At 40.7% G+C, this 27,105-nt stretch overlaps 1 protein-coding gene across 3 annotated transcripts; it reads right to left on the bottom strand.

Annotated features, from left to right (window-relative positions):
- Window positions 1–1,243: 1,243 nt before the first annotated feature.
- On the bottom strand, window positions 1,244–26,401 carry UBE2D1 (ubiquitin conjugating enzyme E2 D1). Of its 3 annotated transcripts, none has more exons than XM_082223709.1 (7): window positions 26,116–26,401; window positions 9,646–9,709; window positions 9,523–9,554; window positions 7,457–7,534; window positions 6,331–6,436; window positions 5,907–6,000; window positions 1,244–4,066 (listed from the first exon to the last, which is right to left on the bottom strand). In XM_082223709.1, the coding sequence occupies exons 1-7, from the start codon at window positions 26,191–26,193 to the stop codon at window positions 4,021–4,023; spliced, it is 498 nt and encodes a 165-aa protein (XP_082079835.1). In that variant the 5' UTR covers window positions 26,194–26,401; the 3' UTR covers window positions 1,244–4,020. The 3 variants fall into 3 exon arrangements, with proteins under 3 accessions (XP_082079835.1, XP_082079836.1, XP_082079837.1); XM_082223710.1 differs by having other exon boundaries at window positions 26,170–26,391; XM_082223711.1 differs by lacking the exon at window positions 9,646–9,709 and having other exon boundaries at window positions 26,170–26,394.
- Between the last annotated feature and the right edge of the window lie 704 nt (window positions 26,402–27,105).

Here is a 27,105-nt window from a genome sequence, read left to right as displayed (position 1 = left end):
ACATTATTAATTGAATTTATATTCCACCCTGTACCCAGAGGTCTCAGGTGGTTTTTAGAAAAGATCATGGTGGTTCAAAGCTATTTGCATAAGAATGTAAGAAGGGCCTGCTGGATCAGGCCAGTGGACAATTTAGTCCAGCAAGCTGTTCTCACAGTGACCAGCCAGACGTCTCTGGGAAACTGGCAAGCAGAACATGAGCACAAGGGCCACTCTCCCCTCCAGTGGTTTCCCGTGACTGGTATTGATTGAATTGGCCTAACCAGCTTCTAAAGCCCTGCAAGTTGGTGGCCATCACTGCCTCCTTCTGAGGGAGCAAGTACCATTGTTTGACTATGCAGTGTGCGAATAACTACTTTTTTAAAAATCTGTCCTAAATCTTCCAGCATTTCCCTTCACTGGATGTCCATGAGTTCAAGTGTTCTGAGGGAGAGAAAAAATTCTCCATGCCGTGCATAATTTTATAAGCTTCTATCATGTCGCCACTTGCTCTCCTTTACACTAAAATGTCCCAAATGTTGCAACCTTTCTTTGCAGTGGAATCGCTCTACCCCTTGATCACTTTGCTTGCCCTTTTCTAATTTTTTCCAACTCTACAATATCCTTTTTGAGCTGAGGCGACCAGAACTGGGCACAGTACTCCAAATATGGCTGCACCATAGATTTGCATAACAGCATTATTAATGCTGCCTACACATGCACTTTCACATTAAACTAGTAGTGTTCTTATATAGTAGGAAAGGCTTTAATCCCAATTCCACAAGCATGTAACAGGAAGTCTTCATTACTTTAAGATAACTGCATCCAATATATTAAGCTGTTACTGCCTCAGGTGACACGCTCCTGGTTCATAGCTGTCAACTTTTCCCTTTTCTTGCGAAGAATCCTATTCAGAATAAGGGAATTTCCCTTTTTAAAAGGGCAATGTTGACAGCTATGTCCTGGTTTGCGTCTGTGAGAACAAGCTATACCCTTAAGGAAAGAACCATGGGAATACAAGAGAGTTCAACACAGCTATTGAGTCACATCTTACATAATAAGAACCTGGCACTTTCAGTAATGTTTTGTTTTGCCAGCACTCTAGTACATGGCTCCAAAAGAACTCGGAGCCTCCTCTAATAGCTTGGATAGCAAAACCACGCCTACCCTCCACCAGACAACTGTCACTTGCAAGTTTAAAGTGCTACCACTCCTTTTCCCACTCAAAAGGGTGAAGTTATGAATAAAACTCGACACACTCAGATTTCAAATCAAATCTTTATTTTCATTCAAGCCTCAGCTGACATCTTTAGGCAGAAAAAATACCACATCAGAAGTAGCTAGAAAGTACGCCTTATTTAACAACTAGAATGACTAAAGATTACACTTCAAGAATTTCAGTGATACAGAGATCCTTTGCTTTAGTCATGCCAATAGTGCCAAGTGAGGAATATACAGAGAATGAGATGGCTCAGTTAGTGCCCTCGCTAAGGCATTGTACAGTATAAACTGGTATTTGGTGGAGGGGACTGAAGCACAGACAACATTTATGCCACCATAATGGAAGCACCAGGACTGAGCAAATGTTTAATACAAGGAGCGGGATGGGGAAGGAACCTTCACAATGGATCATTTAAACAGCAAAAGAACATTTACCAGGAAATACAAAAATACTTAAGAGGGAATGCTTAACACCCTCAGAAGCTGTGGTTTAAAGAAAGCCAAGAGAATGGAGTTCTTGTCTTCTTAAAGGCGCTACGATTGGCCTGACAGTATGTAAAATAAGTCTCTGAACTTCAGTTTTAAATGTCACTGAAAAGAGAGACAAGTGTGGGCTCAACACATTTGTTCACAAATAACTCTTATGAAGCAAGAATAAGAGGCTTGCTGATCTGCACCTTTTGCTCAGCCTGAAGACTTTGCATTATGGTAAGTAAATTCCTTTTTGTATGATGCATACTTCAAAGCATAGTAACATCTAAACAGTTTCAAACCAGCCTCCATATAATTTTAGCAAAGCAGAAGATTAAATGTTCTTTCACTTAACAGGCATGCAAATCAAACTACCAAATTACACAAGAGTTTATTGTAAGGGATTAAAGGACTATAAATTATTTAATCCGGGACAAGCCTATCATAAACATCTAAGACAGATAGGGGCAAAAAAGTTTGGGAAATCACTCCATCAGAATATTTTACCAAGGGGTAATTTTTTAGTATCCATGTCAAAATGTGGTGAATAGTTTTGCTTTTCAAGCTATGGCATCCCCTTTTTCAAGTACATTGAAGCAATCATATACTAAATTGAAACACTTATTGGCTATTTGTAGAAATTGCTTTTTTCACAGCAAGCAAAGTCACTTACAGAATGCAATGAATTTTTTTCAGTGCTTATTTCAGAAAGCTTCCATCTTACGATTGTACAGATTGAGGTAAACAACTGAAGCCTAGAGGACCATTCCGATAAGTAGAGACTTATTTCCTAGGCTGTCAGAACTATCCAAGAGTTTCAAGATTAAAATGCTGCACAGGTTTTTTTTATTTTATTTAAGTCCAGTAATACAAAGAATAGTCACTGGGATGCTTGTCACATTTCTACCTATTCCAGTTGTGAGCTTTTTGTTTAATTGTTCCTTGGTGTAGCCAAACACTAGGACTCTATTCCCTTCTCTGAAAGGGGTCAAATGGTGGCAAAACCTCCTAGTCAAGTAAGTTGTGTTTAGTTAGAATTGCTACAGCCACAAAATAAATGCATTCAATAAGCATTTACTACCTCAGAAGCAACATACTTTTTTAAAAATTAAAGCACTCTTATTTGTAAAGTCCCTAAGGCTGTTTTTCTCCTTACATGCAAGGTGAAGTATACATATAATGGTTTAGAGGCATCAGCTTAGTGTGTGGAAGTATAACATCAATATATTGTTATACACGTGAGGGAGAGAAGAAGCATCAGTGACATTTCAACATTAGTTGTTATCAATTTAAGCAAGATTTGGAGATCAGAGAGAAGTTTTTGTAGTGGGTACAAGATCCAAGAACTTAGATCATATACACAACACAATGAATTTGCATGTAAAGTTATGCAACAGCTACCATAATATCAGTTCACAGCAATTTCAAACACACAGGCCAATTCCTCCCAATAGCAATTCACACATTTAACAATAACTTGATCTTTTCAGAGCAAGCACATGTAAAGGATGTGCAAGAGTTAAAGAACAGCCAAGACAAGTAGTAAAAAACACATTTTATTTATATGGAAAAGCTTCAAGTCAATTTTGTTAAAAGGTCAGAGATTATACTGCCCTTATGGGATAAAAAAGTCAGCTGTGAATAGAACAAAATTAGTTACATTTCTTTCTACAGAGTAGTGCAATTAGTTCACATTGCAATAAAATTAAGTATGCAACAGAATCAAAACCAAGTGTTTCTCCATAATCAGTATACTGAGAATTAGAGTGCAAAGTTTGTTTTAAGAAGTTTATCAGTTTATAGAGCATTCCTCTGGGGAGGAATAGTTCACTCATTTAATCGCAGTTGTATTTTTTTTTCAATACTGTGCAGAAAGTCTAAAGCGAGTTGACTTGCATGGTAAATAAAATATAGTCTATACAGTAAAAAAATACAAATTATACAATGAACTAACAAAGAATGAAATTCAAACACAGACTTACAGGACTGACATCTCAAAGACACACAGAATATCTCTCATGTAACACCTAGTTTTTCAGCAAAAATAATTTGGTTGCTCTACAACTGCATTATGGATCTTGTAGGCTGGAGACAGAGATGTCCACGTATCTTTAAAAAACATAATAAATGTCTTTTGCAAAGCATACAAAAAGGATAAATACTCTCATCACAGTCTTCAGGTTAATTTTCGTAGTTATTTCCTTGTTCCAGAAACACACTTATAATGGGTGAAAATCAAAAAGGGCTTCATGGTACACTGAAACAGTAAACTGTGCTCCATTTACTTCTAATTTTGAAAAAACCCTAGAATTTACAGTACTCTGGTATATATGAAAAAGTCTTCAAAGTTTACATTGCATATTTCTGTGTCCATTCTCTTGCATGTCTGTTGTATCTGTAAAAGAAAATAAAAGTGAAAACACACAAGCTTAGGATTCACAGTGTTGCCAACAAATTTATTCAAGGGGTTATTTAACAATCTTATTCGGTTATATGTTTGCTTAGAAAACAAAGTATAGATTCAAAACACACTTGGGCAACTTGAGCAGTGATAAGTAGCAAGCACACATGCTCACACTTGGGGAAAAGAGCAGGTGCTGAGCAGAAAGCAAAACAGTCCATGGAGGATGCAAAGTCTTAATGTTAAACCTAAGAGTAGCAGATGGCTTTGGTGCATTTTAATGGTTCTGCATTTTATAGATACAGTATTTCAAAGTGTGTTGGTTACTGTTATGTCTTATTTATTATTTTCTATTTTGTGTTTTAATATTATTATTATTTCATTCTGAAGTCTTAATATAATATAATAATATTATTATTATATCATTCTGAAGCCTTTGGAAGGAAGGGTGATTTGGAAATGCAGCTAATAATTAATGATTTTCCAAGGCAAGAGAACCCCATGATGCACACCTATTGCTTCCATTGTATAATATCATGGCTGTCTGCACACAATCAGTGTGTACATTTGCATCCTTCCTGGTTCGTCAGAGCTTAGGATACAAGCCGAATAGAGAGTTTGCTAGCTCAGCTGAAAAGCTGTGTACAGATAAAGTCACGGGCTGAACATGGTGATGTGGGATGTTATCCATTGATAGTGGAATTTAATGGGTATGACTAATTTAGATTTATTAATTTCATTGGGTCTACTCTGAGTTGGATTTAGTTGACTACAAGACATGAATTGTAACTGATGGACAGTAACCTGATAATGGGCAGCATCCCTATGCAAGATACAGACAGGGGTGCACAGAGATTACAACAAGGGATAATTCCGAAGTACAGACTTTGGAGTAGCAATCTGTAACCTTTACAATGCCTTCATATTGCTACACCTCAACATCTTTCCCCCTTTCTCAATCTTACAATTTAAGAGACAGAAGTTTACAAACTGAATTACAACAAATATTATCTAACACGTGGCAGGATTGTTGCCATCATCCTGAATCAAACGTGTAAACGAATTAGCCTAGTTACCTTCATTAGGCTGAGTATGATACTTACAGCCAGTCGAACAAGCACCTACAATAACAACCATCTCAATCTGCTCACAAACTAGGATGCCACACAGGTAAAGACAGTGAACCTCTTAGCTAGTCTAAATTAGCTTAAAGTCTAGCTCAAAGCAAGGGAAGTATGCTGAACCACAGACTAAAGATGATATGACTGAACACAAGGTCAGTTTGATGACACCCCGAAAAGTTCAACGAGGTTCTCTTCCAAACATTTGTAGGGACACAAAGATGGGTGTCCAGAACTTTGCAAAGCAGTTTGTTATCTAGAAATTGGCTCACACATTAAAGCCAAGCTGGCAGATCAGTGAACTTTAGGATAAGTAATACATCAGAAAAAAGGAAGGAACAAGGCTGACATGGTATACAAGTTAAATAATTCTACAAACGATAACTGCTACTTCAAACTGAGGAATGCAAATTTAAAATTTTCCACTTCTGTCCTTAGTGGCCCAAGTATGCAAGATGTCAAAATGGAACGCTGTAAACATTCCGAAGTAGTACAATTGTTTGTAAGCTTTTTAAAAAATCAATTTTTATGTTAAAAAAAACCTTATGGGTGATATCCAACGTGAGTCCAATTCAAGAGTACACCCGCTGAAATCAATGCAGCTCCTCTGTTGCGTATCACTCTATCACAGTCGTCAAATCGTAAGTGAGGTGAGAGGCTAAGAATATAAAAACCAGCTGATTCAGATTTTTAAAAAATATATCCATACTTACTTTTCCTTGTCTGACTTGTAGATTTGTGCAATATCTGGTACTAAAGGGTCATCTGGATTAGGATCACAAAGTAAAGAGCATATGGACAAAAGAACTATATTAAAAAGAAAAAAGATCAGTTAAAGAGTGTTTATGACATGAATGTGATAGTAAAGGACAAGAGGTAGATGCAAAGTTTTTATCCTTTATAGTAATGCAGATTTTCAAACTTTATTGAATGATATGTCTTCCAAATTAGTAGATGATGTACACGGTCACACAGCCAACGCATCTGGGTATAAGATCCTGTGGAAAACTTTGAAGATCAAACACCTCTGTCTAGATAATGCCTTCCTTTAAACTAGATGCATTTTCAGCTATAAATCATTATCAGAAACCAGGATGGTGGCGTTAAATTGGGCATAGTATTTCTCCAAATAGTTACCTTTAGATACAGTCAGAGCAGGTGACCACTGTGACCTCAGGATATCAAGACAAATACTCCCATTACTATTTATGTTTGGATGGTATATTTTTGTTGTGAATGCAATCTGCAACAGAAGAATGGTTACATATTTTTACAGAGTTCTAATCACACACACTGTCCTTTTCTTACTCTTTATTCTACTTCTCCATCTGACATCTCTAAAAGCCGAATACCTTGGCTTGATAACAAGTAGTGATACGTTCTGTTACACAATCTGTTACGAATGCACAAGGAGTATTAGTTATAGCTGTTCCCTGGGTAAGATGATATAAAAAGTGCCTTATGGGCTATGTAGAACATGACGATCCAATTCATCTAGCAGCACCTAAATGCAAGCGCCACAGAAAACATACGACCACTTAAGCAGATTTAAGCAGTAATTCCTATTTTAACTTTATATATGCGATTCTAGCAAAGTTAAGACTATCAAAAATTAAGATTAGCAATGGGATAGCGCAAAGATGCATTAAAGCAATTTGCTTATTAAAGGTGTTACAGGCCAATAGTTTTAAAAAATGTGTTTGAGGAAAATGGGGTTTGTTGGAAACGTACCAAGGTCAATAATGTCAGAGAAGCTCTGCGCAGAGACCAATAGGTTTATTAAATTTATACATCACTTCCAACTAAAAAAGCCCCAAAGTGATTTACATCCAAAGTAAAATAAAATAGTAAAATCACGGTCATGGTTAGAAATGTGTTTTAACAGAACAATAGGCTAGATCGGTATTCCTCAAAAACCAAGTGTGTGCTTTGTACACTTCACAGAATTTCCTACATCATGGTTATTTTACCTTTTACCTTCCATTGTCAATAAGCTGTGTGTGGAAAGAGTTCCTGGAATAAATAACTCATTTTAAGAGGTTCACAAGGCTCTCGGCTAGGCCCTCTTTAATTCTCTCTTGCTTCAATAAGTTATCTATGCTATTCTATACTGATCCTTCCAATGTATTTAGCCTCAAAACAACGAATACATCAAAACAGAAGTCAAGCCCTATTCTAAAAAGCTCATGCTACATTTAATTTTCATTTATATTTGCACATTACACTTAATTCTGAAAAGCACATGTCACATTTAAAAGATTACCTTTGGTGGTTTGAATGGGTAGTCTGTTGGAAAATGTACTGTGAGAAAAAAGACTCCCCCTTGATATGCACTATCAGGCTGGAAAGCAAGCAAATTAACAGGGTAATGCTTTCATTCTTCACCAGTGTCTCCCTAGTACACTTTGCCCAAGTTCAAAGCCTTAGTCCTCCTCTTCATCAACAGACATAATCTGTGGCCGCCACATTCTATGCTACAGGAACCCACACCATGCAGGGCATGATGCAAAACCTAAAATGTAGTATTAGGTCATCATGGATTTTTTTGCAAATTCTGCTAATTATTATTTTTTTTTTTAAGAAAGTGTTTGCAGGCTCAGATCTAGTGTGTATAGAAACGTAACCCAGAAGAGGTTTCAAAGTATAGTCTGCAGAAATCCCCCCTACCTGAGAAAAACAAGTTAAAGAAGTTCAAAAGGCAGAGCATTGAACACATAGAAACTGGAGAATACCACAATGTGATGCACCTTTGAGGGGCAGATTTAAAGTATCTTTCCCCACTTCCTTTTGATCAGGGGGATGCAGCTCAAATTACTGAAGAATGTGTGTGTGTGTGTGTGTGTGTGTGTGTGTGTGTGTGAGTGACGAACTCAATGGCCATATCACTTTTAACCATAGAGAAACAAGTGTATCACTTAAAAAAACAACTCCTCAGTATGTTCTTTTTAGGCCACTTCCTTCTCTGCACACCTTAGACCACACACAAATTTCTGACTATATGCATCTTTTTAACTTGAGGTTTTTAAAAGCAAATAGGAATAACAGCCCATTTTATTATGAAGGCATATACCAGAAAGTATATATTAATTAGCAAATTAGGTTTTGAAAACATGCCTATGTAATTCCTATCCAGATATGGCTCTATTTGTTCATATTTGACCTATCATGATATCAACACTATTTTTGTTGAAGATAATACAATAAAATGCAAGCTTAATCAAAATGAACTGTAACAAAGCTGAAACTTGAAAGAGAAAGGTTATAATGATTAGAAATATACTGTACTTCTTGCTACAAAGGAATATAGAAAGGGCAAATTAATTATTTCTATAAGCCATAATTATAAGCCTTGCTATTAAAATATAACCAATGTTATGATACTATGTGATTATGTACCAACTCTATTCTGTACCCTGCTCATTAATTTTTACCCCCCTAATTGTCTTATATGCATTTTGATTGCAAATGGCTCTGTTGTCAATACAAATACGAGTGGGGCTAGAGGATAATCATTTCTAGCTCTGTGTGAAAAACTGAGTATTTTTGAAGCAGTCTCATTTATATAGACTTTTGCTTTCAGATTTCTGTATATAACTTGCACTCATGTCATAGATATTTCAAAAGTTTGAAATAGGAAAGACCTTTCAATTTTATCAAAAGCTTTTCAGTGTTGAGAAATAACAGAGCTGTTTCTTGCTCAGCAATAGAAATAAAATCTATAATATGTGGTTATATGTATTCCATAACTAAAATAACCTTTCATCAGTCTGATTTTATAAATTCATTTTTATGCATACTTTCTGCATGCCTTATGCTTTACTAAAATAACACTTGTCTGAAGGCAGCTGCTGGACTGGGAAAGTAGTACATTTACATAAAACAATGTATGACTTCATAGTACAGGAATGTGAAATAGGGATGACTCTGCCACAGCTGGATATAAACCTAGTAGTAGATTGATCACAAATAAAAACACGAGTGGTCCTTGAACCCATCTTTGTTAGCTCACTTGTTATTTCACATGACTCGGGCTTTAAAAGCAAACAGTACATTGGCTCAGAGTTCTTGGATGGCTTAATCTCCAGCCCAGCTCTGGAGTTTATTTTTTAATTCCCTATGTTGGCCAACGTGTATAAAGTGTGATAGTGTCTCTCTCGTTGTGTATAAAGTACATCTCTGGTCCACAAATAATCAGAGACTATTTCCTCCTCACATATGATTCTGCGATCTAGAAAACATTGACATCTATTGTCTAGAATACAAAAATCCATTAAAGCTTATTACAGAAGAGGAATCAGAAGATAAGTTATGTATAAATTGCATACTTACAGGTCCCATAATTGTTGCTTGCCAATGGAACACTGAAAAACACAAAATATTATTCACCTTATTAAGTGTTTAAGCATAACAAAATAGGCAAAAGTATCTTGCCATCAACTATAAAGATCTTACAGTCATCTCCAACAGGTCCTGCTGAACAGTGTGCAGGTGGGTCACGTTGCAGATCACTTAGCTCCTACAGGAAACATGAAAACATTTGCAATGTTACTTAAACAAACCCAAGATTAATTATCCAAATGTGGATCCTCTTTAGGTTTGATCAAGTGCTCCCACAATTTACAACAAAAAGGAAAGAAAAAATTCAATGAAGACAAGAGTTTTCCAAATACAATGACAACCAATTCAGCATTAAGCTCTACAATTAAATTAGGCAGCTGATCACCATACTTTACTGCATATAATTTACACTTCATTTCCATTAACATGTTATTCAACAAGAAAGTATGCATTCCACAATATTTTAGTTCTCAAATGGGAAAAATCTGATGTAGGACATTGGTAAGTGGACTTGAAACTCAAGTTGACCACAATATTGTAGCTTGATCTAGTCTGTGACTTGCAAACAGGAACGTACAATGCATCATTATTAAAGCATTTTTATTCTGCTATTCAGCCAAAAAGATTCCCAGAATGGCTTGCAATAAATGGTGCCAAATGCGAGACAGAATGATCACTCCTCTCCTTCATGTGCTGTTCTGGGGGTTCCTTCTCTGTGTGTAATGTATCATTCCATTCCAAAGCCCAAACAATAACCTCCATTTCTTTTCCACAATATGAATTTCCCCTTTCAAACTTCTGCTTAATTACGATTTACCAAATGAAGCTTGAAACACTGTGGTTCAGCTCTCTCCTCACTAACCATGTCTGTTGAGGTCTAATGTGGGTGCCCTTCTAACTACCATCAGCACCAGGCACCATGATCAATGATAATGGCAGTTGTTGTCTAGCAACATCTGGAGGGCACCACACTGATGAGCCCTGGTCTAGCACAAACATGGGGAACCTGAGGCCCAGAGGCCAAATGCAAACCTCCAGGCACTTCTATCTGAGCACACACCCACTCCTCAGGCCACATCTCTCTCTGGCCCTCCATTGCACCCACAGGTACTTTTCCCTGGTTGGAGTATGTCCTTTAACTGCATCTTGCTAGCCTAGATAAAGAAGTTTGGTGTGTGTGTGTGTGTGTGTGTGTGTGTGTGTGTTTGCTTGCTTGCTTGCTTGCATGTGTGTGCATCTGCAGAAACCTCCAGCTTTTGCTACAAGAGTCAAATTAACTGCTCTGCTGACTTTTGCTTCCACAAGGAATTCAGTGTTTGGATTGAAAGATTCCTCACCCTAACCTAGTTAGGGCCATTGGCAAATGTCTGCCCTCATAGATATTCAAAAGAGCACCAATCAGGTTTTTGTGTTCTCAGTGGAATATAGGGAAGAGGCAGTTTCTTGAGTACATTTAGCCTCATCACTTTAGGATTTTAAGTTCTCAATGTTACTTGCTGATCACTTAGATGGGCAATTTTCAATTAGCTGAATTCTCTGCACATCATTTTTGAAGGTGCCATTCATAGGGATGTTGCAGCTGACTTCAATTCTCCAGAATACTGCTCTGGACATTTTGCTCACCCACTGCAAACGTAAGTTTAATGAGTTACTGGTGGCATGCAAAATATAGTTGGTTTGGATATGTGGTTCACCAACCAGCGGTTGATGAGCAGCAGGAAGGTGAGCAAACATAACACCATGCCATCCAGGGGTTCATCCTTATTGGTACAAAATAGATTTCCAGCTATGCTTGAGGGAAAAATCACAGTTCGGGATTATTCACATATTCTGGGAATATTCATTTGAGCAGAGCATATAGAAGGCATGGATGGGAGTGGTAAGTCAGTATCCTGGAACTGTTTGCATTGGCCTCACTGGCATATGTAGGACTCACATGGGACTCTGCTGAATAACTAATGGTATAATGTGGAACATGCAGGATTTGGAGCAGAGAACCTCATAGGAGTGGGAGCTTTTTGTAGCATTGCTTGCACAGGTATTGAGCACCAGCAGGTAAAAAGAATCTTGCCACCCCTGAATAATTGAGATGTTTCTGGGCTTCAACCAAGTACAGTAAGTTTTTAGAGAAGTGAACAATTTTAGGGATGTTTGGTTTCATCTGAAGCTGGAAACTGTAAAGATGTCTTCCTCTGCCTCGAGTACTGCTGCTTTGTTTAAGAGCTTGCTGGCTTCAATGTTCATGACTCATGGTGCTTGGAAATCTGACACTTGTGGATCCTCTCTCGAACTGGTAATATCTGGCTTTGCACATATAACTTGTTCTCCCCTCTCAGTGAAACCTGAGCCACTTAGATTAAAAAGGGAACTGCACTTCCAAAAGATTTTGCCATTGGTTTATTCGGACAAGTGTATACTTGAATGACCTCACTGGACTGGCATGCAACTCGTTTCTCTGAATAAAATTAGTTGCAAGTAGATAGGTGAGAGCTCTTTTCTGAAGGTCAAGGAAATTATTATGTGAGAGTCAGGGACGCGGACTTATAAAAAATATTGGGGGGGCCCGGGAAAGCTCGTGAAATGTAAGTAAGCTCATGAATATGCAAATAAGCTCATGAATATGCAAATAAAGTGGCACCGCCCCCTCGTGAGCGTATAGGGGAGAGCGTGCTGCTGCCTATCAATCAGCTCCGGAACAGCTGATATGCGGGAAACCTGGGGCTAGAGGCAGGAGCCCCCGCCCCCGGGGATTCCCCTGTTCTCGCGGGGGACGGCCGGGGCTCTCCGGCTAGGGCGCACGGCTGGCTGGCTGGCTGGCGAGGGAGCAGGTGGGGAGGAGGCGGGGGACGACGGCGGCGCTCTGCTGAAGGGCGCCCGAGATTATTGGGGGGGCTGAGCCCCCCCAAAAAAAATTTTGAGGGGGCTCGAGCCCCCTCAAGCCCCATGGAGTCGGCGCCTATGGTGAGAGTAGCACGCCGGCTACTATATTCAGATAACAGAGCCAATAGTTTTCCCAAGATTGTTTGGAGAAGGGCAAACTGATGTTTTTCTGGCTGCCATTTGGAAAAACAGGATTCTTCAAAATAATTTAAATAAGTTTGAGAGAAGGGCAAATTTTGTCAGGCTTATACATGTCCTGCTCACCTATGGTAATTAAGCATCATTCCCAGGTGACCAAATAGGGAAGCTTTTACAAACTGGGTATGATATAGCCAAAGCTTGAGTACTTTATTTTCTTTTATTCCAATGATAGTCTCTAGTTTAAATCAACAGAAATACTTAACTTTCGTTCACTGTAATTGCTGAATGTGCCTTGTGATAGCAAATGTACTGCCTTTTGAACTGAAGCTGACTAGAAGGGGAGGAAGGGAGAATTAGGGGGTTGGGAAACCTTTAAAATAGTTTAAATAACTATTCACTAATGTTGCTGGCGATGACAGCGCTGTTATCTTTTGTAATTATAGAACTGCCTGAAACTCAGTCTTGATGCTGTTTGTTACAAATTATGCTCATCTTCTAAACTCTAGTCATGACTTTTGGTTCCAAATTTAGCACTGCCTTTCAGGCAAGAAAGGCTTTAACTACTGGCAGTACAGCTATTTAAATGGGTTCTGTTAATTAAAAAAATAATCCCCAGCTGCTGCCATATTGGGACATAGCAAAGAGGAAACTAGTTTGCATCAAGGTGAGTACAGAGACGATAAATAAAAACTGATGGATCGTATCATTTTCTATTTAACATTACAAACAGTAAATTTGGAAAAAGGGCTTGTTAAACATTTTTGTTGTGACCCTTTTCAGAAGCGCAGGTACATAAAGCTTGCCCCAAGTAACAACAAAACTATTTTTTAGCCTAACAGACAAAAGGTGGTATCCTACTAAGTTTTACTTAAAGTAGGCTCGTAGACTTTAGTTGTGCATAAACCATTGATTTCAATGGTCCTCCTCTGAGTAGGATACCACACAGATTGTGGGAAAATATAATGCTAAACAGCGAAGATGTAAATTTTTACTAATACACTGCTAGGAGAAATTGCTCCTTTTTAGAATTATAGAAAAGTAGTGCTCATTCATAATGGTACACGAACTTGAAAACAAGACTATATACAAAGGCAACTGGCCAATTCTAATTGAAACCTGAATAAGCTCATAATTTTTTTCTGCATTGAGCTTAACAGTTAATATACACTCAGAAGCGCCTTTCAGCCGAGGACTGATTTGTACATCGAAATTAACCATTTATTTTTGAATAGCCGATGGGCATGAACAATTTGTCATGAGGGAAAGTAATGGATTTTGAGAATCAAAATGCCTATTCAAGGAAATAGCTCCTGTGATGTTTCATAAGCTTAGAGATGTAAGTGGAAAGGAGGCAGCTAGCAGAGTTAGGAAGAGGCACAGAGTCTGCCAGCAGGCTCCCTACAGAAGCAGCTGGTTCCAAGAGGCAAGAGGCTATTGTTCTGGGAGGATAAGGCCTTGTTGAGGCCTTCTACCACCTGCCTGAGTGCCTGCAGCTGCTCAGGGCACCACCAAACCATCACACCTTGCACTGGTGCTGGTGCAGGCTGCCCTGAAGGGGTGATACCAAAGCACTTTCCCCCCTCTTTGGATTGCATCTTTAGGATATGTTGAGGGCAAGGGTTCACCCTCTTTTAATCGTTTTATAGGTTTTATGTTCTGTATTTGTCTTTTCCTCGGGGGGGGGGGGGTTGTCATGTTCCCTCCTTAAGGCCAGATGGTACTTCCCCCTTTTCCAGGGAATCATTCATCACTCCCTAAGACCCATGGTTAGCTTTAAGAAGCCAAGGCAGGCAAGGCTCAAGGGGGCAGGCGGTTAGCTGCACTTCTTCAAGCAGCTTGCTCAGATCCTCAGGCTGCAATAATCCAAGCTGATCCAGTACAAATGGAAGAGACAAGGCTCTGGATGCCTTGATTAGACGTGCTCTAACTGTGGCACTCAAAACTATCCAAAAATCTGAGCCACCTTGTCCCTTGATTGTTGTTAGCCGCCCTGAGCCCGGCTTTGGCTGGGGAGGGCGGGGTATAAATAAAATTTATTATTATTATTATTATTAAGCACCCTGCAAAGTTGCCCCAGGAACCTTTCCAGATTGTAGCCACGGAAGACGGTTTTGTATGATGAGAGCTGTCTTGTGTCACCCATGCTACATCTAGGCAAAGTTGCTGGGAGTTGTCATCAGATTTTGAATGAAGTGCCAACAATATGCAGGTGACGCTCAGCTCTGTCTCTGTGTTCCATCTGAAGCGGGAGAGGTGGTTGATAAGCTGTATATGGGACAATAAACTGAAGTGGAATCCTGAGAAGACCGAAGTGTTGTGTGTCCCAAGTTCTCACGTCCGGGAGGTGGGGAGACAGCCTATTCTGGCCAGGCCTGCACTCCTCCCCTGGAGTGCAGCATCGCAAATACTTCTGAATTCAACACTGCCAATGGATGCTCAGGTAGTCTTGATGGCTAGGAGTGCTTTTTTTGAACTCCAACCAGATCGCCAGCCACGGCTCCTTTCGGAGAGGAATGACTTGCTTGCTGTACTCCATGCTCAGGTATCTTCCAGGCTGAACTACTGTAATGCACTCTCTATGTGGCCGTCCTTGAAGAACATTCAGAAACTTCAATTGGCCCAAAATGCAGCAGCCAGATTTAGGTATCACATAAGCCCCGTTTTAAAACAGCTGTGTTGGCTGCCAGTTTGTTTTGGGCCAAATTCAAGATGCTCACATTATTGTTTAAAGCCCTAAATTTAGGCCCCAAATGGAGGAAAGACCATGTCCTTCCCTTAAGACACTCTCTGGTGTTAAGATTAGCAGAAGAAGGCCTCTTCGTAGTTCAAGCCCCCTCAGAAGCATTGTCTAGGACTAGATCATATGCCTCCCTCTCCACTGAGGTGCATCTGACAACTCCAGTATAAAGCTTTCTGCAAATGCTGAAGACACACCTCTTTCCCCTGGCCTTTGACTCCTCAGATGTATATTGTTGGAACCCACCCTATTTTTGTGACTGTAAGTTGTTTAATTTGTTGAAACCTGCCTTGGCACCTAAGCACAACTAACTTTGGATTCAACCTCATAATCAAACCAATGAACTGAGATCAGCACTGATACAGTATCCTGGAACTTAACAAGACAAACTCTACATTCCATTCTATTGGTCGTACGATCTGTTTATGCCAACTAACCAATGGGTTTTCTAAACTGGATATTCAGTTTTTCCAAGGTTTCAGGTGTTCTTGCAAAATGGTCACCAGGGGATTCACTGGGAAATTGTGGCCTAACGCTGCAAAGTGGTACTTGTTTATTTTTCTTTATCATGACTCCTGTTTCAATTATGCCTTCAAAGCCATTGAGTGGTTCACATCGAAGAAATAAGCCACATTGAAAAGATGTTCTCTGCTTAACGAATCACCAGGTAATTTTGTTATATACTTTCATAGGAGAGCACTGGTGGGATCTTCTTATGCTTTCACAGACGGAGGATGAGTTTGTCTAGTTTCATAATGCTTGAGAGTCTGTTTTTTTAAAAGGATGACACAGCAGCTGATTTAGATGACTTATCATGAGTAGGATCATTCTTGCAAAAATATGAGTGTGTTCTGGTCCTTGCCTGCTTCTAACCACTCACAATATGAAAAACAGTATTAAAAAATTGGTCTAGGTCTATACCTATCACTTCTTTGCTCCCTTGTCCATACTACAGCTGTCTTCTTGACCCACATTTGAATCCAAACTGGATGCTTTCTTTGGAGGAAATGGTGTAACACTTTTAGCTGAATTCTCATCACCAAGGGCTTCAGTTTCTATCTCCCCATGCACACACTTTTGATAAAAATGACAGCAGTGGTGTTTGTTTTGTCACCATGTTAGTGCTGCTACTTGTGCCTGGGTTAGCTATAAGTCCTGCTCAGAATCCTCTTATCTGACACTGGAGTCGGTCTGTCTGACACAAGCAAGGAGCCTTCTCTGCAGTGCCCTCAAAACAAGTAATGGCTATTTTGCTCCTACAAGCTGAAGTAATGGACATCACCTTGGATGGCTTTAAAAGAGAATTAGACAAATTCATGGAGGATGAGGCTATCAATCTCCATGTTGTACAGAATGCCTCTGAATGCCAGTTGTTGGGAATCACAAGCAGGGAGAGTGATCCTGCACTTAGGTGCTGCTTAGGGGCTTCCCATAGGCATCTGACTGGCAACCATGAGAAAAGGATAATAGACTAGATGGGCCTTTGGCCGTATCCAGCTGGGGTCTTCTTATGTCATCATCTGTGTTATCTGCAAACCTCAAAACCTATGCCAAAGTTTTGTGCTGGTTTTGTGTCATAAGGATGGGATTTTGTGTTACAAATGACATACCCAGTGGTGGGTCCTAAGAAAGAAAATCAGGACTATTTCACACCTAAGAATCAAATGAATTTCACTATAATAAGTGACTTCCAGCATGAATAATTATTTGCAAATATACTTTCCAGAAATATTTCAGGGATTCAAATATTCCCCCATAATCCTGATAAGAATAGCTAGAATGAAATTTTTAAAGAAGTATTTCTGAGTAAAATTTGAGCTATGAGCAAATTAATTCCTTTCTTCTTTCCAGCAGAAAGGAAATAACTCCTTATGGCCAAAGCATCTTCTCTGCTGTAGCATTTTCAACAAGAGAATTTGTAATAGAAATGTGGATGTGTACTGCCCACCGAGTCCTAGACAGTGGTTCTGCAGATGAGCTGTGTGAATGATTCACTGAGTTGCCAACCACAAATAGAGCCTGCAGAGTTTAAAATTAGCACCCTAATAACCTCTCCAAAGTTCCCAAAGGTTTACTGAACAACTTGGCACTTCAGTACAGTTGAGAAAACACAACAGCACTTTTTCAATTTACACCACAAAAATACTTCCAGTGTACCCGAGGTAGGGAGATGGGACTGAGAACATATATGGTACTGCCGGGCTGCAAATTGTTAAGACAGATTCTGCTTCAATAATGTTATAGTTCCTTCCTTTTAAACTATTTTCCTTGCCACTCCCCCAAACCTCCAATGTAGATTCAACACATCAAATTCCCAGCCACTGGACACTCGTGAACAAACTACACCTTCCTCTCTGACCAGATACAGACCTATGGAAAATATTAGTCAAAGCAAAGTGCTTTGACTACTTGAGGGATGTTATAGAAAAGCTTAATGTTGTTATTAATCGGCATGAACAATTCATCCATGTGTAAGAATGATGCATGGAATCCATGGGATGTACCCTTTTCACACACTTTTCCAGTGTATTTTGGTGTATTTAATGTGTAGCTTATATTTTAACAACAGCCGCAAGCAGGGGGGGAGCAGGACTGGGGCATGCAGAGACAGGGTTCAATGCTCCCCTCTGACATGCCTCTTAAGCTGCTATTAACTTTAGGAGGAAAGCTACCATTGGTGGCAGTGGAAAGCATTACTTCCATGGCTAACAGGATCTTGGGCAGGCAAGAGATTTTTCAATCAAATCACAGTATGCGTGTAGTTAAACCAGTAATCCTTGCGGTTCTGATTGTGATTGGGGCCCCTAGGGATGTTGTCATAGGAAAACACATACTTGTTCAATGTATTCATGTATTTAACATCAAATCATCTTTGGCCCTCAAGACTCTGCAATAGCGACATCAGTAATAGTTTATTTAACTGGGCAAGCAGTAGGCTTCCATGAAGATCTGCATTCTAAAATCAATTAAGCTAGCTGGTCTAAATCCAAGAACCGGGTTTCATACACTCTTTACCTATGTTACACAGGAAGGAGAAACCAGTCTAGAATACAACTGCCAGAAGCACGTTAAGTTAGAGGGCATTAGCCTTGCTAGGCCTCCCAATCTGGATGTCATATGGCATCTGGCATGGGCAAAGTAAAAGCCACAGCTGGAAAGCACCAACTGAGAGTTTAAAAGTGCGCTCTTGATTGTTCCTTTGTAAGCTTGACTTCCATTGGGCATTGTTTAAATTTGGTGCCAAACGCAAGCTGTGCTGCTTTCGGTCTGCATTGGTTCCACGCAGGAGCTTCCAATTTATAGTCACAACAAGTCCCATCATTCCTGACTCGTGGCCATGCTTGCAGAGGCTGATGGGAGTTGGGAGTCCAACCTCTGTAGGCCATCATGCTGATTACAATGCCCTGCTCTATCTAATGCATTCATTTGCTGACAAGTCTACTTCATTTCCTCATCAAGTCAGTCACCAGCTGCCAGTTGCACAGGGTCCTTTCAAATTATCAGCACACCTTCTCTCACATATTAGCTCACTCTTCTAAATAATGACTTTCCTGAATACACCATATATCACTAGGTGGATCAAATTAGTATTAAAGCTGTGCTTTTATGACAGAAAACCTATTTCTGGAAAAGGACCTCATATAGGGCTATCTGAGATAGAAACCTATAATACAATTTTTGAAAGTATTCTGACAATACTCATTAAACATAAAAACTTACTATAATGCAATCTCACACAAAACACAATATGAAAGATTAACGTTCAGCATAACTTTGCAGCTTTACCTCTCAGCAGGCACTTCACGTTAAGACGTGTACATTAGTAGAAATATTAATCTCAGCAGGGACTTGAGCTCCATGTACTCTATAATGCCCCCAGCTATTTTTAAAATACAGAACTCCTCCTAGATTAATTGTTTTTATAACTCTGAGATGGAACATGTTGAGCAGAGTTGCATAGACATTTTCAGTGACAAGTGCCAGAGGGTAGCTGCTAATCTGCAGAGGTTTGGTGAATAACCATAATATGCATTGTGTTTTTTTTAAATGAAGCAGATGCCAAACCGCACTTGTTAGTCATGTTCAGCTGTTTTACATATTACTCAAAATTGTTCACTTCCAGCATATATTTTTTTACCATGGCTTGAAAAACTTCTCGATATTTGAACTTTTTGAGTTGTCCTTTCTTACCCTCTGATTATGAGATCCTTTAGTATTTTAGCATTATGTTTTTCAGTTTAGTCTCCATGACTAGGAGCTGTTTATTTGGCAGTTCTGTTACACCAGAATTCTACAAATGTTTCCCCATAGAACGTAAAAACAAATTGTGAATGGACATCTCTTTAACAGTGAGACCTTCGAGGAGCCACAGTTATACTTTAAAATTGTATGTCACTGTTCCTCCAAGGAACCCAGGAGAGTATATAAATAGTTGTCTAATTTTACCCTCACCACCACCTTGTTAGACCAAGACACAGTGGCTTGCCTAAGGCTGCTTAGTGAACAGCTGAGCAAAGATTTGAACCTGGCTCTCCTCAGTCCAAATCCAATACACTGTCCGTGACATCTCAACTGGCTACATCTCCCTGCTACATCTCTTCCCTTCTTAAAAATATTTACAGCCAACACTGGTGTAAGTCATTATTTAACTTGGTTCCCGTAATTTCACAAGATGGAATTTGGAACTATTAGATTCTGTGCTTCAATCCAGACTTAACATGAATCTATACATTTTTTCCAACCACCTTGTTTTTAAAAGCCATGTGCTTTATTTAGAAACCCAAGTATTATTCTGACTTGATGCAATCATTCAAAGTCATTTTGTTTGGCTATATACTTCACACAACTTACATGTTTGCTTATCGTATGCTGCCCTTGCAAATGTGGCCCATACTTTGATAACCACGGTGCTCAGTTTCTCTTAAGCCTCTTGTTAAAAAGGAACTTTCTGCATGTACAATTTGATGGTGAGGCCAACTAGCTTGGCCAATGCCTTTCTGACAGTGCACCCTAAAACATGGTTCTGGTATCCTCTGCAGTGCAGAAGAGGCTCTATACCTTTCACATTGGCATCCCTCATCAGATAGGGAAAGGCTTCATGGAAGATAGAAAGCACTGGTAATGACAAATGTATTTCTATTAAACTTACCGCAAATTCCTTATGATGGCTGCCTTTAAGGCAGCAGATAGAGAACATAAGCCTGCTTTGTTGGTTATCAAGCAGATATTCCAACCCCTCCTGAACCCTTATCCTTATGGCTGTGCTGAGACACATCCCACTTTCAGAAATCCTACCACTTCATTTTAAGTTGACAGGCACCTTAACGTGGAACGTACCTTCAGATATAAATCATTCCCCACATGCTTTTAGGGATTCACTGTCAAATTACTCTTTGGTATAGCTCCCCTTCCCATCCCTTGTAAAAGTGTGTTTTAATTTGTTATTAGTTTATGTGGGCGCAGAGGGTACCGAGTGTATTTTGTTTTGCAAAGCTTCTCAAGCACCAGCTGACAGCTGGGTGGAGGGTGAAGTGCGCTAATTATTATATTACTTCCAGCTCTAGAACATAACCATAGTTAAGCATTGGAGGCTGAACACAAGCCGCATTTGCCATTTATGATAGCAGCATGTCAGACTTACTGCATAACGTCATCTACAATTAGTAGGGATCCTTGTGTTGCCTTGTAAGATTCTGTCCCGGAAAGTGTAAAATTCCGTAACCCTGAAGGGCAGCTGCATCGACAATAGCTCTCCAAATGTCTCTCTCTCTCTCTCCCCCCCCCCCATTTTACAACCTTTGTCTAAATCACTGCTCTTTTACAGCCAGATTTACTGCATTCCTCATTAGTATTTTATCACTTGGGAGTCTGGCTTGCAGTCACTTGCCCTGCCTGTTTAGGAGGGCTTTGGGGGGTGAGAAAAGAATGGAAGTCAAGATGACGCTTAGCAACAGTGTTTTCAAAGTAGGTTCTTCTGTTACCTGGAGCCAGTGAATCACTGAGCCTTCCCCTCTACTGCTTAGGTAAATGTCTGGTCCTGGTCCACAGGTGAGAAGCTTACCCTGCAACAACCTGCCCATGCCATAGTCAGTCCTTCTGAAAGTGGGCCAGACCTCGAAAAAGAAGATCTGCAACATGGGACTTCTCACCTTACACCATGGTGAATAAAGGAGAAGTGCTGCAGCAGCTCCCTCACCACTGGGGATGCTGGCTGATGAGAGGCAGAAAGGGGCCCATTTTTGGTCCTAATGATGTCATCCACTATCTATTCCAGTCATCTCCCTCCCTGCTTTAGCAGGACACTTATTTATTTAACATTGCTGACACGGCAGTAGCTGCCATGGTCTTATAAGCAACAGAGTGAACAGAAATGATTTGCCCCGCCATTTGTCATTCAAGCTGCAGACTGTGCAAGATTTTTATATTATCCATCTTGTTTATTTCAGCACTAAAGAAGCTAGCCGGTGGTTCCTTTATTGTACTGTACTGAAGAACACCATTCAGAATATGCTTGTTCTTCACAGACCATCACATTTTCTTACCTTCTAGCTATGTCATGGGGAGATAACTGAAAAGCTTTCAAAGTGAAACTTAACTACTATTTTTCTGGTCACACAATGCAGTGAAGTTCTGCATGCAATTGGGGGGCAAGCAAGACACACAATGGTAGTTTTGCTGAAGCTTCCTCTTCAGGTACTCAAAAAGCAACCTTCTCTTAAGCTACAACTGTATTCATTATTATTTTGACTATGCTATTAGCACACACGGTGCCTTAGAGAGCAACGTAGGCAAAAACTGATAGGCACCCACCCCAAAGAAGAATACAACTAGAAAAACAGAGGGACAGGAGGATGAGCAGGAATAGATGCTTACCAAAGAATGTGGGTGATGCATATTCAAAACGGAAATTGAACTTTAAATATATATTAATTTAAAAGAGTTGCCTCTTCAGCAGAGAGGCCATTTCAAAGAAAGCTTCCAAAATCTTACTCTATTCTGGTATTTTCAAGGACATCTAAAGAAGCACAAGGAACTACTCACACTTCCCAGACCACAGTTTAAGAACCAATACATTAACCAAACCCTGTAATCTAGCTTAATAGCGTAAAAGGCATAGGGCCAACAGCGAAGCAGCTTAAAAGATGCAACTTTTAATACAAATCCATTTAAATACATGCTTGTAAGATTCCTACTCTACTTTTCCACTATGAAAAGGCCTCAGGGCTATTTACAACCAGCATTACAATAAAACATGTCAAATATCAAAATGCAGCATACTATTTTACAAAACCCTTTATATTATAGTAAAAAAATATTGCTTTTAATTAAAGGTTTGGGTAGCTAAGATAGTCTTGCAGCACAGTCCTATGCATAGTACTCAGAAGTAAGTCGCAATTAGACTTACCCTGAGGTTGTGTAAAAAATGACAGCCATAGCCTATCACTGAAATTATAATGGAGAGTTCCAGCCACATATAGTTTGCTTCTTGTCACTGACCGGGTAGTAGGATTGAAGTCTGACTGATCAAGTGTCATCAGTTATTGGTCAAATACAAATCTATCAGAAGTGTAACAAGAGAAAGTATTTTACAATGACAAAGACTTCTGTCTCAGGTCCTAAAGTTCAGCTGACCAAGATAGGAAAAGTGCTGAGAATACAACAGAAGAGAATACTACAGACCAATCATGAATAATCTTATGATACTGACTAAAACTATCCAGGCTCATTCCAGAATACAGGGAAGCAAAGGGTAGTGTTTGCCTCCCTCGTCACGAACATTTCAAATCCAGCATAGGGTGAAAATACTATTCCTTTGTTGATCAGATGCCTTGGAATAAGAGCTGCTCCATCTGTGCTAGACACACATGATGGATGCCCCTCAATCCAGTGTTGGTTGGTATTTACCTTGGCTAATCTCTTAAGGGAGAGTCTGAAAGGTAATGAGACTAGTAGACACAGCACCCCTCAATATAGGTGAACTGCAGAAAGCATACCAGCATCCAAAATTTGCTCTTAAGTTGTGGTTGAGCAGAACCAGGTAGTTCTGCTCATCCCTTGTTAAAATGTGCAACTGACTTAAAAATACCTATTTCACTCTATGCTAGTGGTTCAAAACTTTTCTCCCATGGACTACTTGAAAATTGTTAAAGGTCTTGGTGGACCACTTAATTTTTTTCCTGCCTATCATAGCAATTGTAGTGCATTGTGCTAGATATTGTTGTGCAAGTTTAAATTGTATTTTTACAGACATGCTGCAGACCACCTGAATGAAGCTCGTCTGCAGACCACAGTTTGGGAACTCCTGCTCTATGCATTAAGAACATCTGCAAGGGAATATTTCCTATACCCAAAGTGCCTTTGAAGCGAGTCCTGATTTCAGTGGGGCTTACTTCCACGTAAATGTAGTTAGGATTGCAGCCTTGGCACATTTGTAAAATGCCCTAAGCAGTAAGCTGCTCCCAGAACAACAAAGTAAAGCTGAAGAGTTGTAAGAACAGCCCTGCTGGATCAAGCCAAGCCCTATCCTGTTTCCCACAGTGGCCAGCTAGAAGCCTGTAGGATGCCCACAAACAGGGCAAAAGGCCTCTCGCACTGTTGTTCCCCAGAAACTCTTACCCAGAGGCCTATTACATCTGATCCTAGAAACAGCATATAGCCTTCACAACTAGGTGCCATTGATAGCCATACGTTTGTCTCTAATCTCTTTTGACAGCTATCTAAGTTGGTGGTCATCAGCACATCTTATGGCAGTGAATTCCATAAATTAGCTATGCAATGTATGACAAAGTACTTTTTCCTGTCCTAGATCTCCTGTCAAAGAGAATCTCCCAAAAGTCAACTGACTGCGTCTGTTGCAATGAGACATCACCTTGGGTAGACAATGAGTCAGAGATGTCAATTCTTCTTGCAGGTTGAACATAATTTCAGAAATGGTGTTAAGTAGTTCCCCCTTATCTACATTCACAAAGAAACTGTGTTAAGTGACACCAATTGCTGATAGCTGTAACATCTATAGAGCTTGCCTCCTTTTTGGCAAACCTTCAATTTCTCAGTCCTTCACCTTCCCTAGCTTTTCACTATTAACATTCACTTGACGAGGACAACATTTGAATATCCCTTTCTTTTTTTAGACTATTAGCAAGTACTGAAGCATATCATTCATGTGGAAAACAAGTTAGAAACAAGAAATCCTCCCTCCATAAATGGCAATAGCAGCAATGGGAAATCAGCCCACGGGTAGAACACAGGGACATTTCAAAGCAAATGGACCACAGAATGCTCTTTCAGTGAGGCAGGTTCTAGACCCCTAATATTTGGGGGCAGAGATGGAGCAACCTGTGGCCCTCCGGATTATGTTAGACTCCCAACTCTCATCAGTCCCAGCCAGTATGGCCAATGGTCAGGATGATGGGAACTGTCATCTGTCCCCATCCATTTAGGGGAATACACAAAGTTACACCCTGTTCTCCCAAGCCACAAGTCTCTCTCTGCCCTCATTACATCAACCAGAAAGTATTGCCAGCACGGTATCCATGTACACACCCAACTGCTACTAAGGATTAGCGTTTCAACAAACCTACAAGCTAAATGGTAGAGCAGGAGCCCACCCACTTAACACATTTTTAATTAATGTGTGGATTGTGTCATTATATGGTCTACTCACTAGGTGGCACTGAACTTAGTTATGGTTGGGGGAAATCTGGAGCTTCTTGTTTTGGAGACAAATGAGTTCTTATCTAGTTTCCTCACTGGTGTGAGTCCTCCAAACCTTCCAGGACAATTGGCTTGAATGTGAACTAGTTAGGTTTAAATATCATACTGTTCTAGCTGCATACTAACTACTGCATTAATACTTATTCCTGCTTTGTAATGGAAGAAGTCCAGAACATGGCTGGAAGAACTCACACTGAACTCCCCTTGCCAGCATTGGCCCAATTTCCCAAATGCTGACCATGGTGTGGGGAGAAGCTGCAGAATGAACTTCTCACACTATCCCAGCCACACACACAAAAATCTATCCCATGCCTGTGGAGCAACATAATGACATCTCAGTATGCATTTCCCCAAGCATTCTTTTGCACCCGTTTCCACACTTGGCAGACTGGAATAAGACAATTCACTAAGACCTTACTTCTTGTTCCTGGGCTACATTACTTCAGATTGCTGGTGGGTCAGGAGCCTCTGAATGTGCAAATGCTCTCCTGGGGATTTATTATTATTTGTTGAATTTATATCTCACCTTTCCACTAACTGGTGGCACAAGGCGGCTGATTATGACTATAGCATAAACGCAAATGCAAAGAGCAATCCTGGATGGCCTAACTAGATACGATAACCCTTGTCTTCCTGTTCTGATGTGATGCGTGCGTGTTGTGTGCGGAGGGTGGGTAATAAAATAAGCACACGCTGTACCCCTCCCATCCAAAGTGGTACAGTCCAGGAAAAAAAAGCTGCTATACCATTGTATTGGTACAAACGCGAATATATAAGGCTTGCCTATTTGGGGGGGGGGGACTGTCAGCTTAACGAAGCCCCCAAAGCGCTTGCTAAACCATTGCAGAAACAAGACGGGGCCCTTACGGCTTCCCTGAAGGTGTCCGTGAAAATATACATGCCATCTTCTATATATAAAAAAGGGAGGCGGAGGGTGGTCTCAACCGAGGCCCCCCCCCCCGCCCTTAAGCCCCTCCACATAGGCCCACATCCCCCCCCTCAGCCATCACTCCTCCGGCCCCTCGCGAGACCTGCGCATCCCCTCAGCCCCAAAGCGCGCTCCTCGCCTGTCTATTACTAACCCCCCGAGGCCCGGGCGGCTCGAAGCTCACCCAGTTCCCAACGGACAGCGAGCAGCCCAGCCCGGCCCACTCGGGTGCTCTCACCTTCTGTATCCGTTTCAGCGCCATGGGGAGCCGGGGATGCGGGCGGGCCGGTCTGGGGAAGCTGCGAGAGGGGGGAAGAGAGAGGAGGAGGAGGCGGCGACGGCGTTGGCTGCTCCAGGAGGGGGCCGGGCTCTCACGGGGCGTGTTAAGGCCGAGGCCGAGGTGCTTCTCCGCTCCCAATCGAAGGGTCTTTTGTTTCCGCTTCTACTAATAGACTTCCACGCCCCGCCCACCGCCTCCTGACGCCCCCGCGCTGCATTCTGGGGCGTGTAGTTCCAGTGGCGCCCCGGCGGCTGCTGCGACCCCGCGGGTCTGCTCCGGGGAGGTGGGTGATGACGGCAGGACCCGGAATTGGTCGGGAGCAGCCCCCACGCGGCAAAATACTGGGTTGGGGATGGGGGCGAGGATGACATTAAAGGCTAAGAGCATTAGGGCTGACTTGCTGCTACATGGCACCATAGGCATCCCTCCTCCGCAAAATATGATTTGAAGCTCCATAAGTAATTATTGCATATATTCCGAGAAGAGGTAGGTCAGCAGGGAAACACGGTGGAAGCCATTAGATGGGGCCTGAATTTTGTTGTGCTTCATGAGAGAAACCAGCAACTGGAAAAGAGCAAGGCACAATTCTTTTGGTCTAAAAAGATAGAGGCCTCAGAGACAAAGAGAGCTGTGTGATACTTTTATTTAAAAGTTGATGTTGGCTTAGAATATAGTTTGTTTGACGCTGTGTAAGTAACTCAGTTGTCTTGAAGCAAGCAGTACAGTGAGTGGAAATGCACCTATGGTGTTCTGAAATTGCACCCTTGAATCTCTGAAAGCAATATTTACTTATTTTTCCTGCTAGACTTTCTGTACCTTTAAATAGCTGCCTAATAATCAACAGTATTGCATGGCAGACAGACAATCAACATCTCCATTAAGCAGCCTTTCCCA

Source organism: Podarcis vaucheri, assembly GCF_965113315.1.
Source record: "Podarcis vaucheri genome assembly, chromosome: 5".
NCBI classification, from domain to species: domain Eukaryota; kingdom Metazoa; phylum Chordata; class Lepidosauria; order Squamata; family Lacertidae; genus Podarcis; species Podarcis vaucheri.
This window is presented reverse-complemented; position numbering and strand designations above follow the sequence as displayed.

Bases quoted from the DNA above. Each gene is read 5' to 3' on its own strand.
- UBE2D1 (XM_082223709.1), bottom strand. From the start codon at position 26,193: ATGGCGCTGAAACGGATACAGAAGGTGAGAGCACCCGAGTGGGCCGGG. The intron at 6,437-7,456 runs GTAATCTTTTAA...CTTCTGTTGCAG, and splicing joins ACCCATTCAAACCACCAAAG to ATTGCATTCACAACAAAAAT. The intron at 4,067-5,906 runs GTAAGTATGGAT...TTTCTTTTACAG, and splicing joins TACAAGTCAGACAAGGAAAA to ATACAACAGACATGCAAGAG.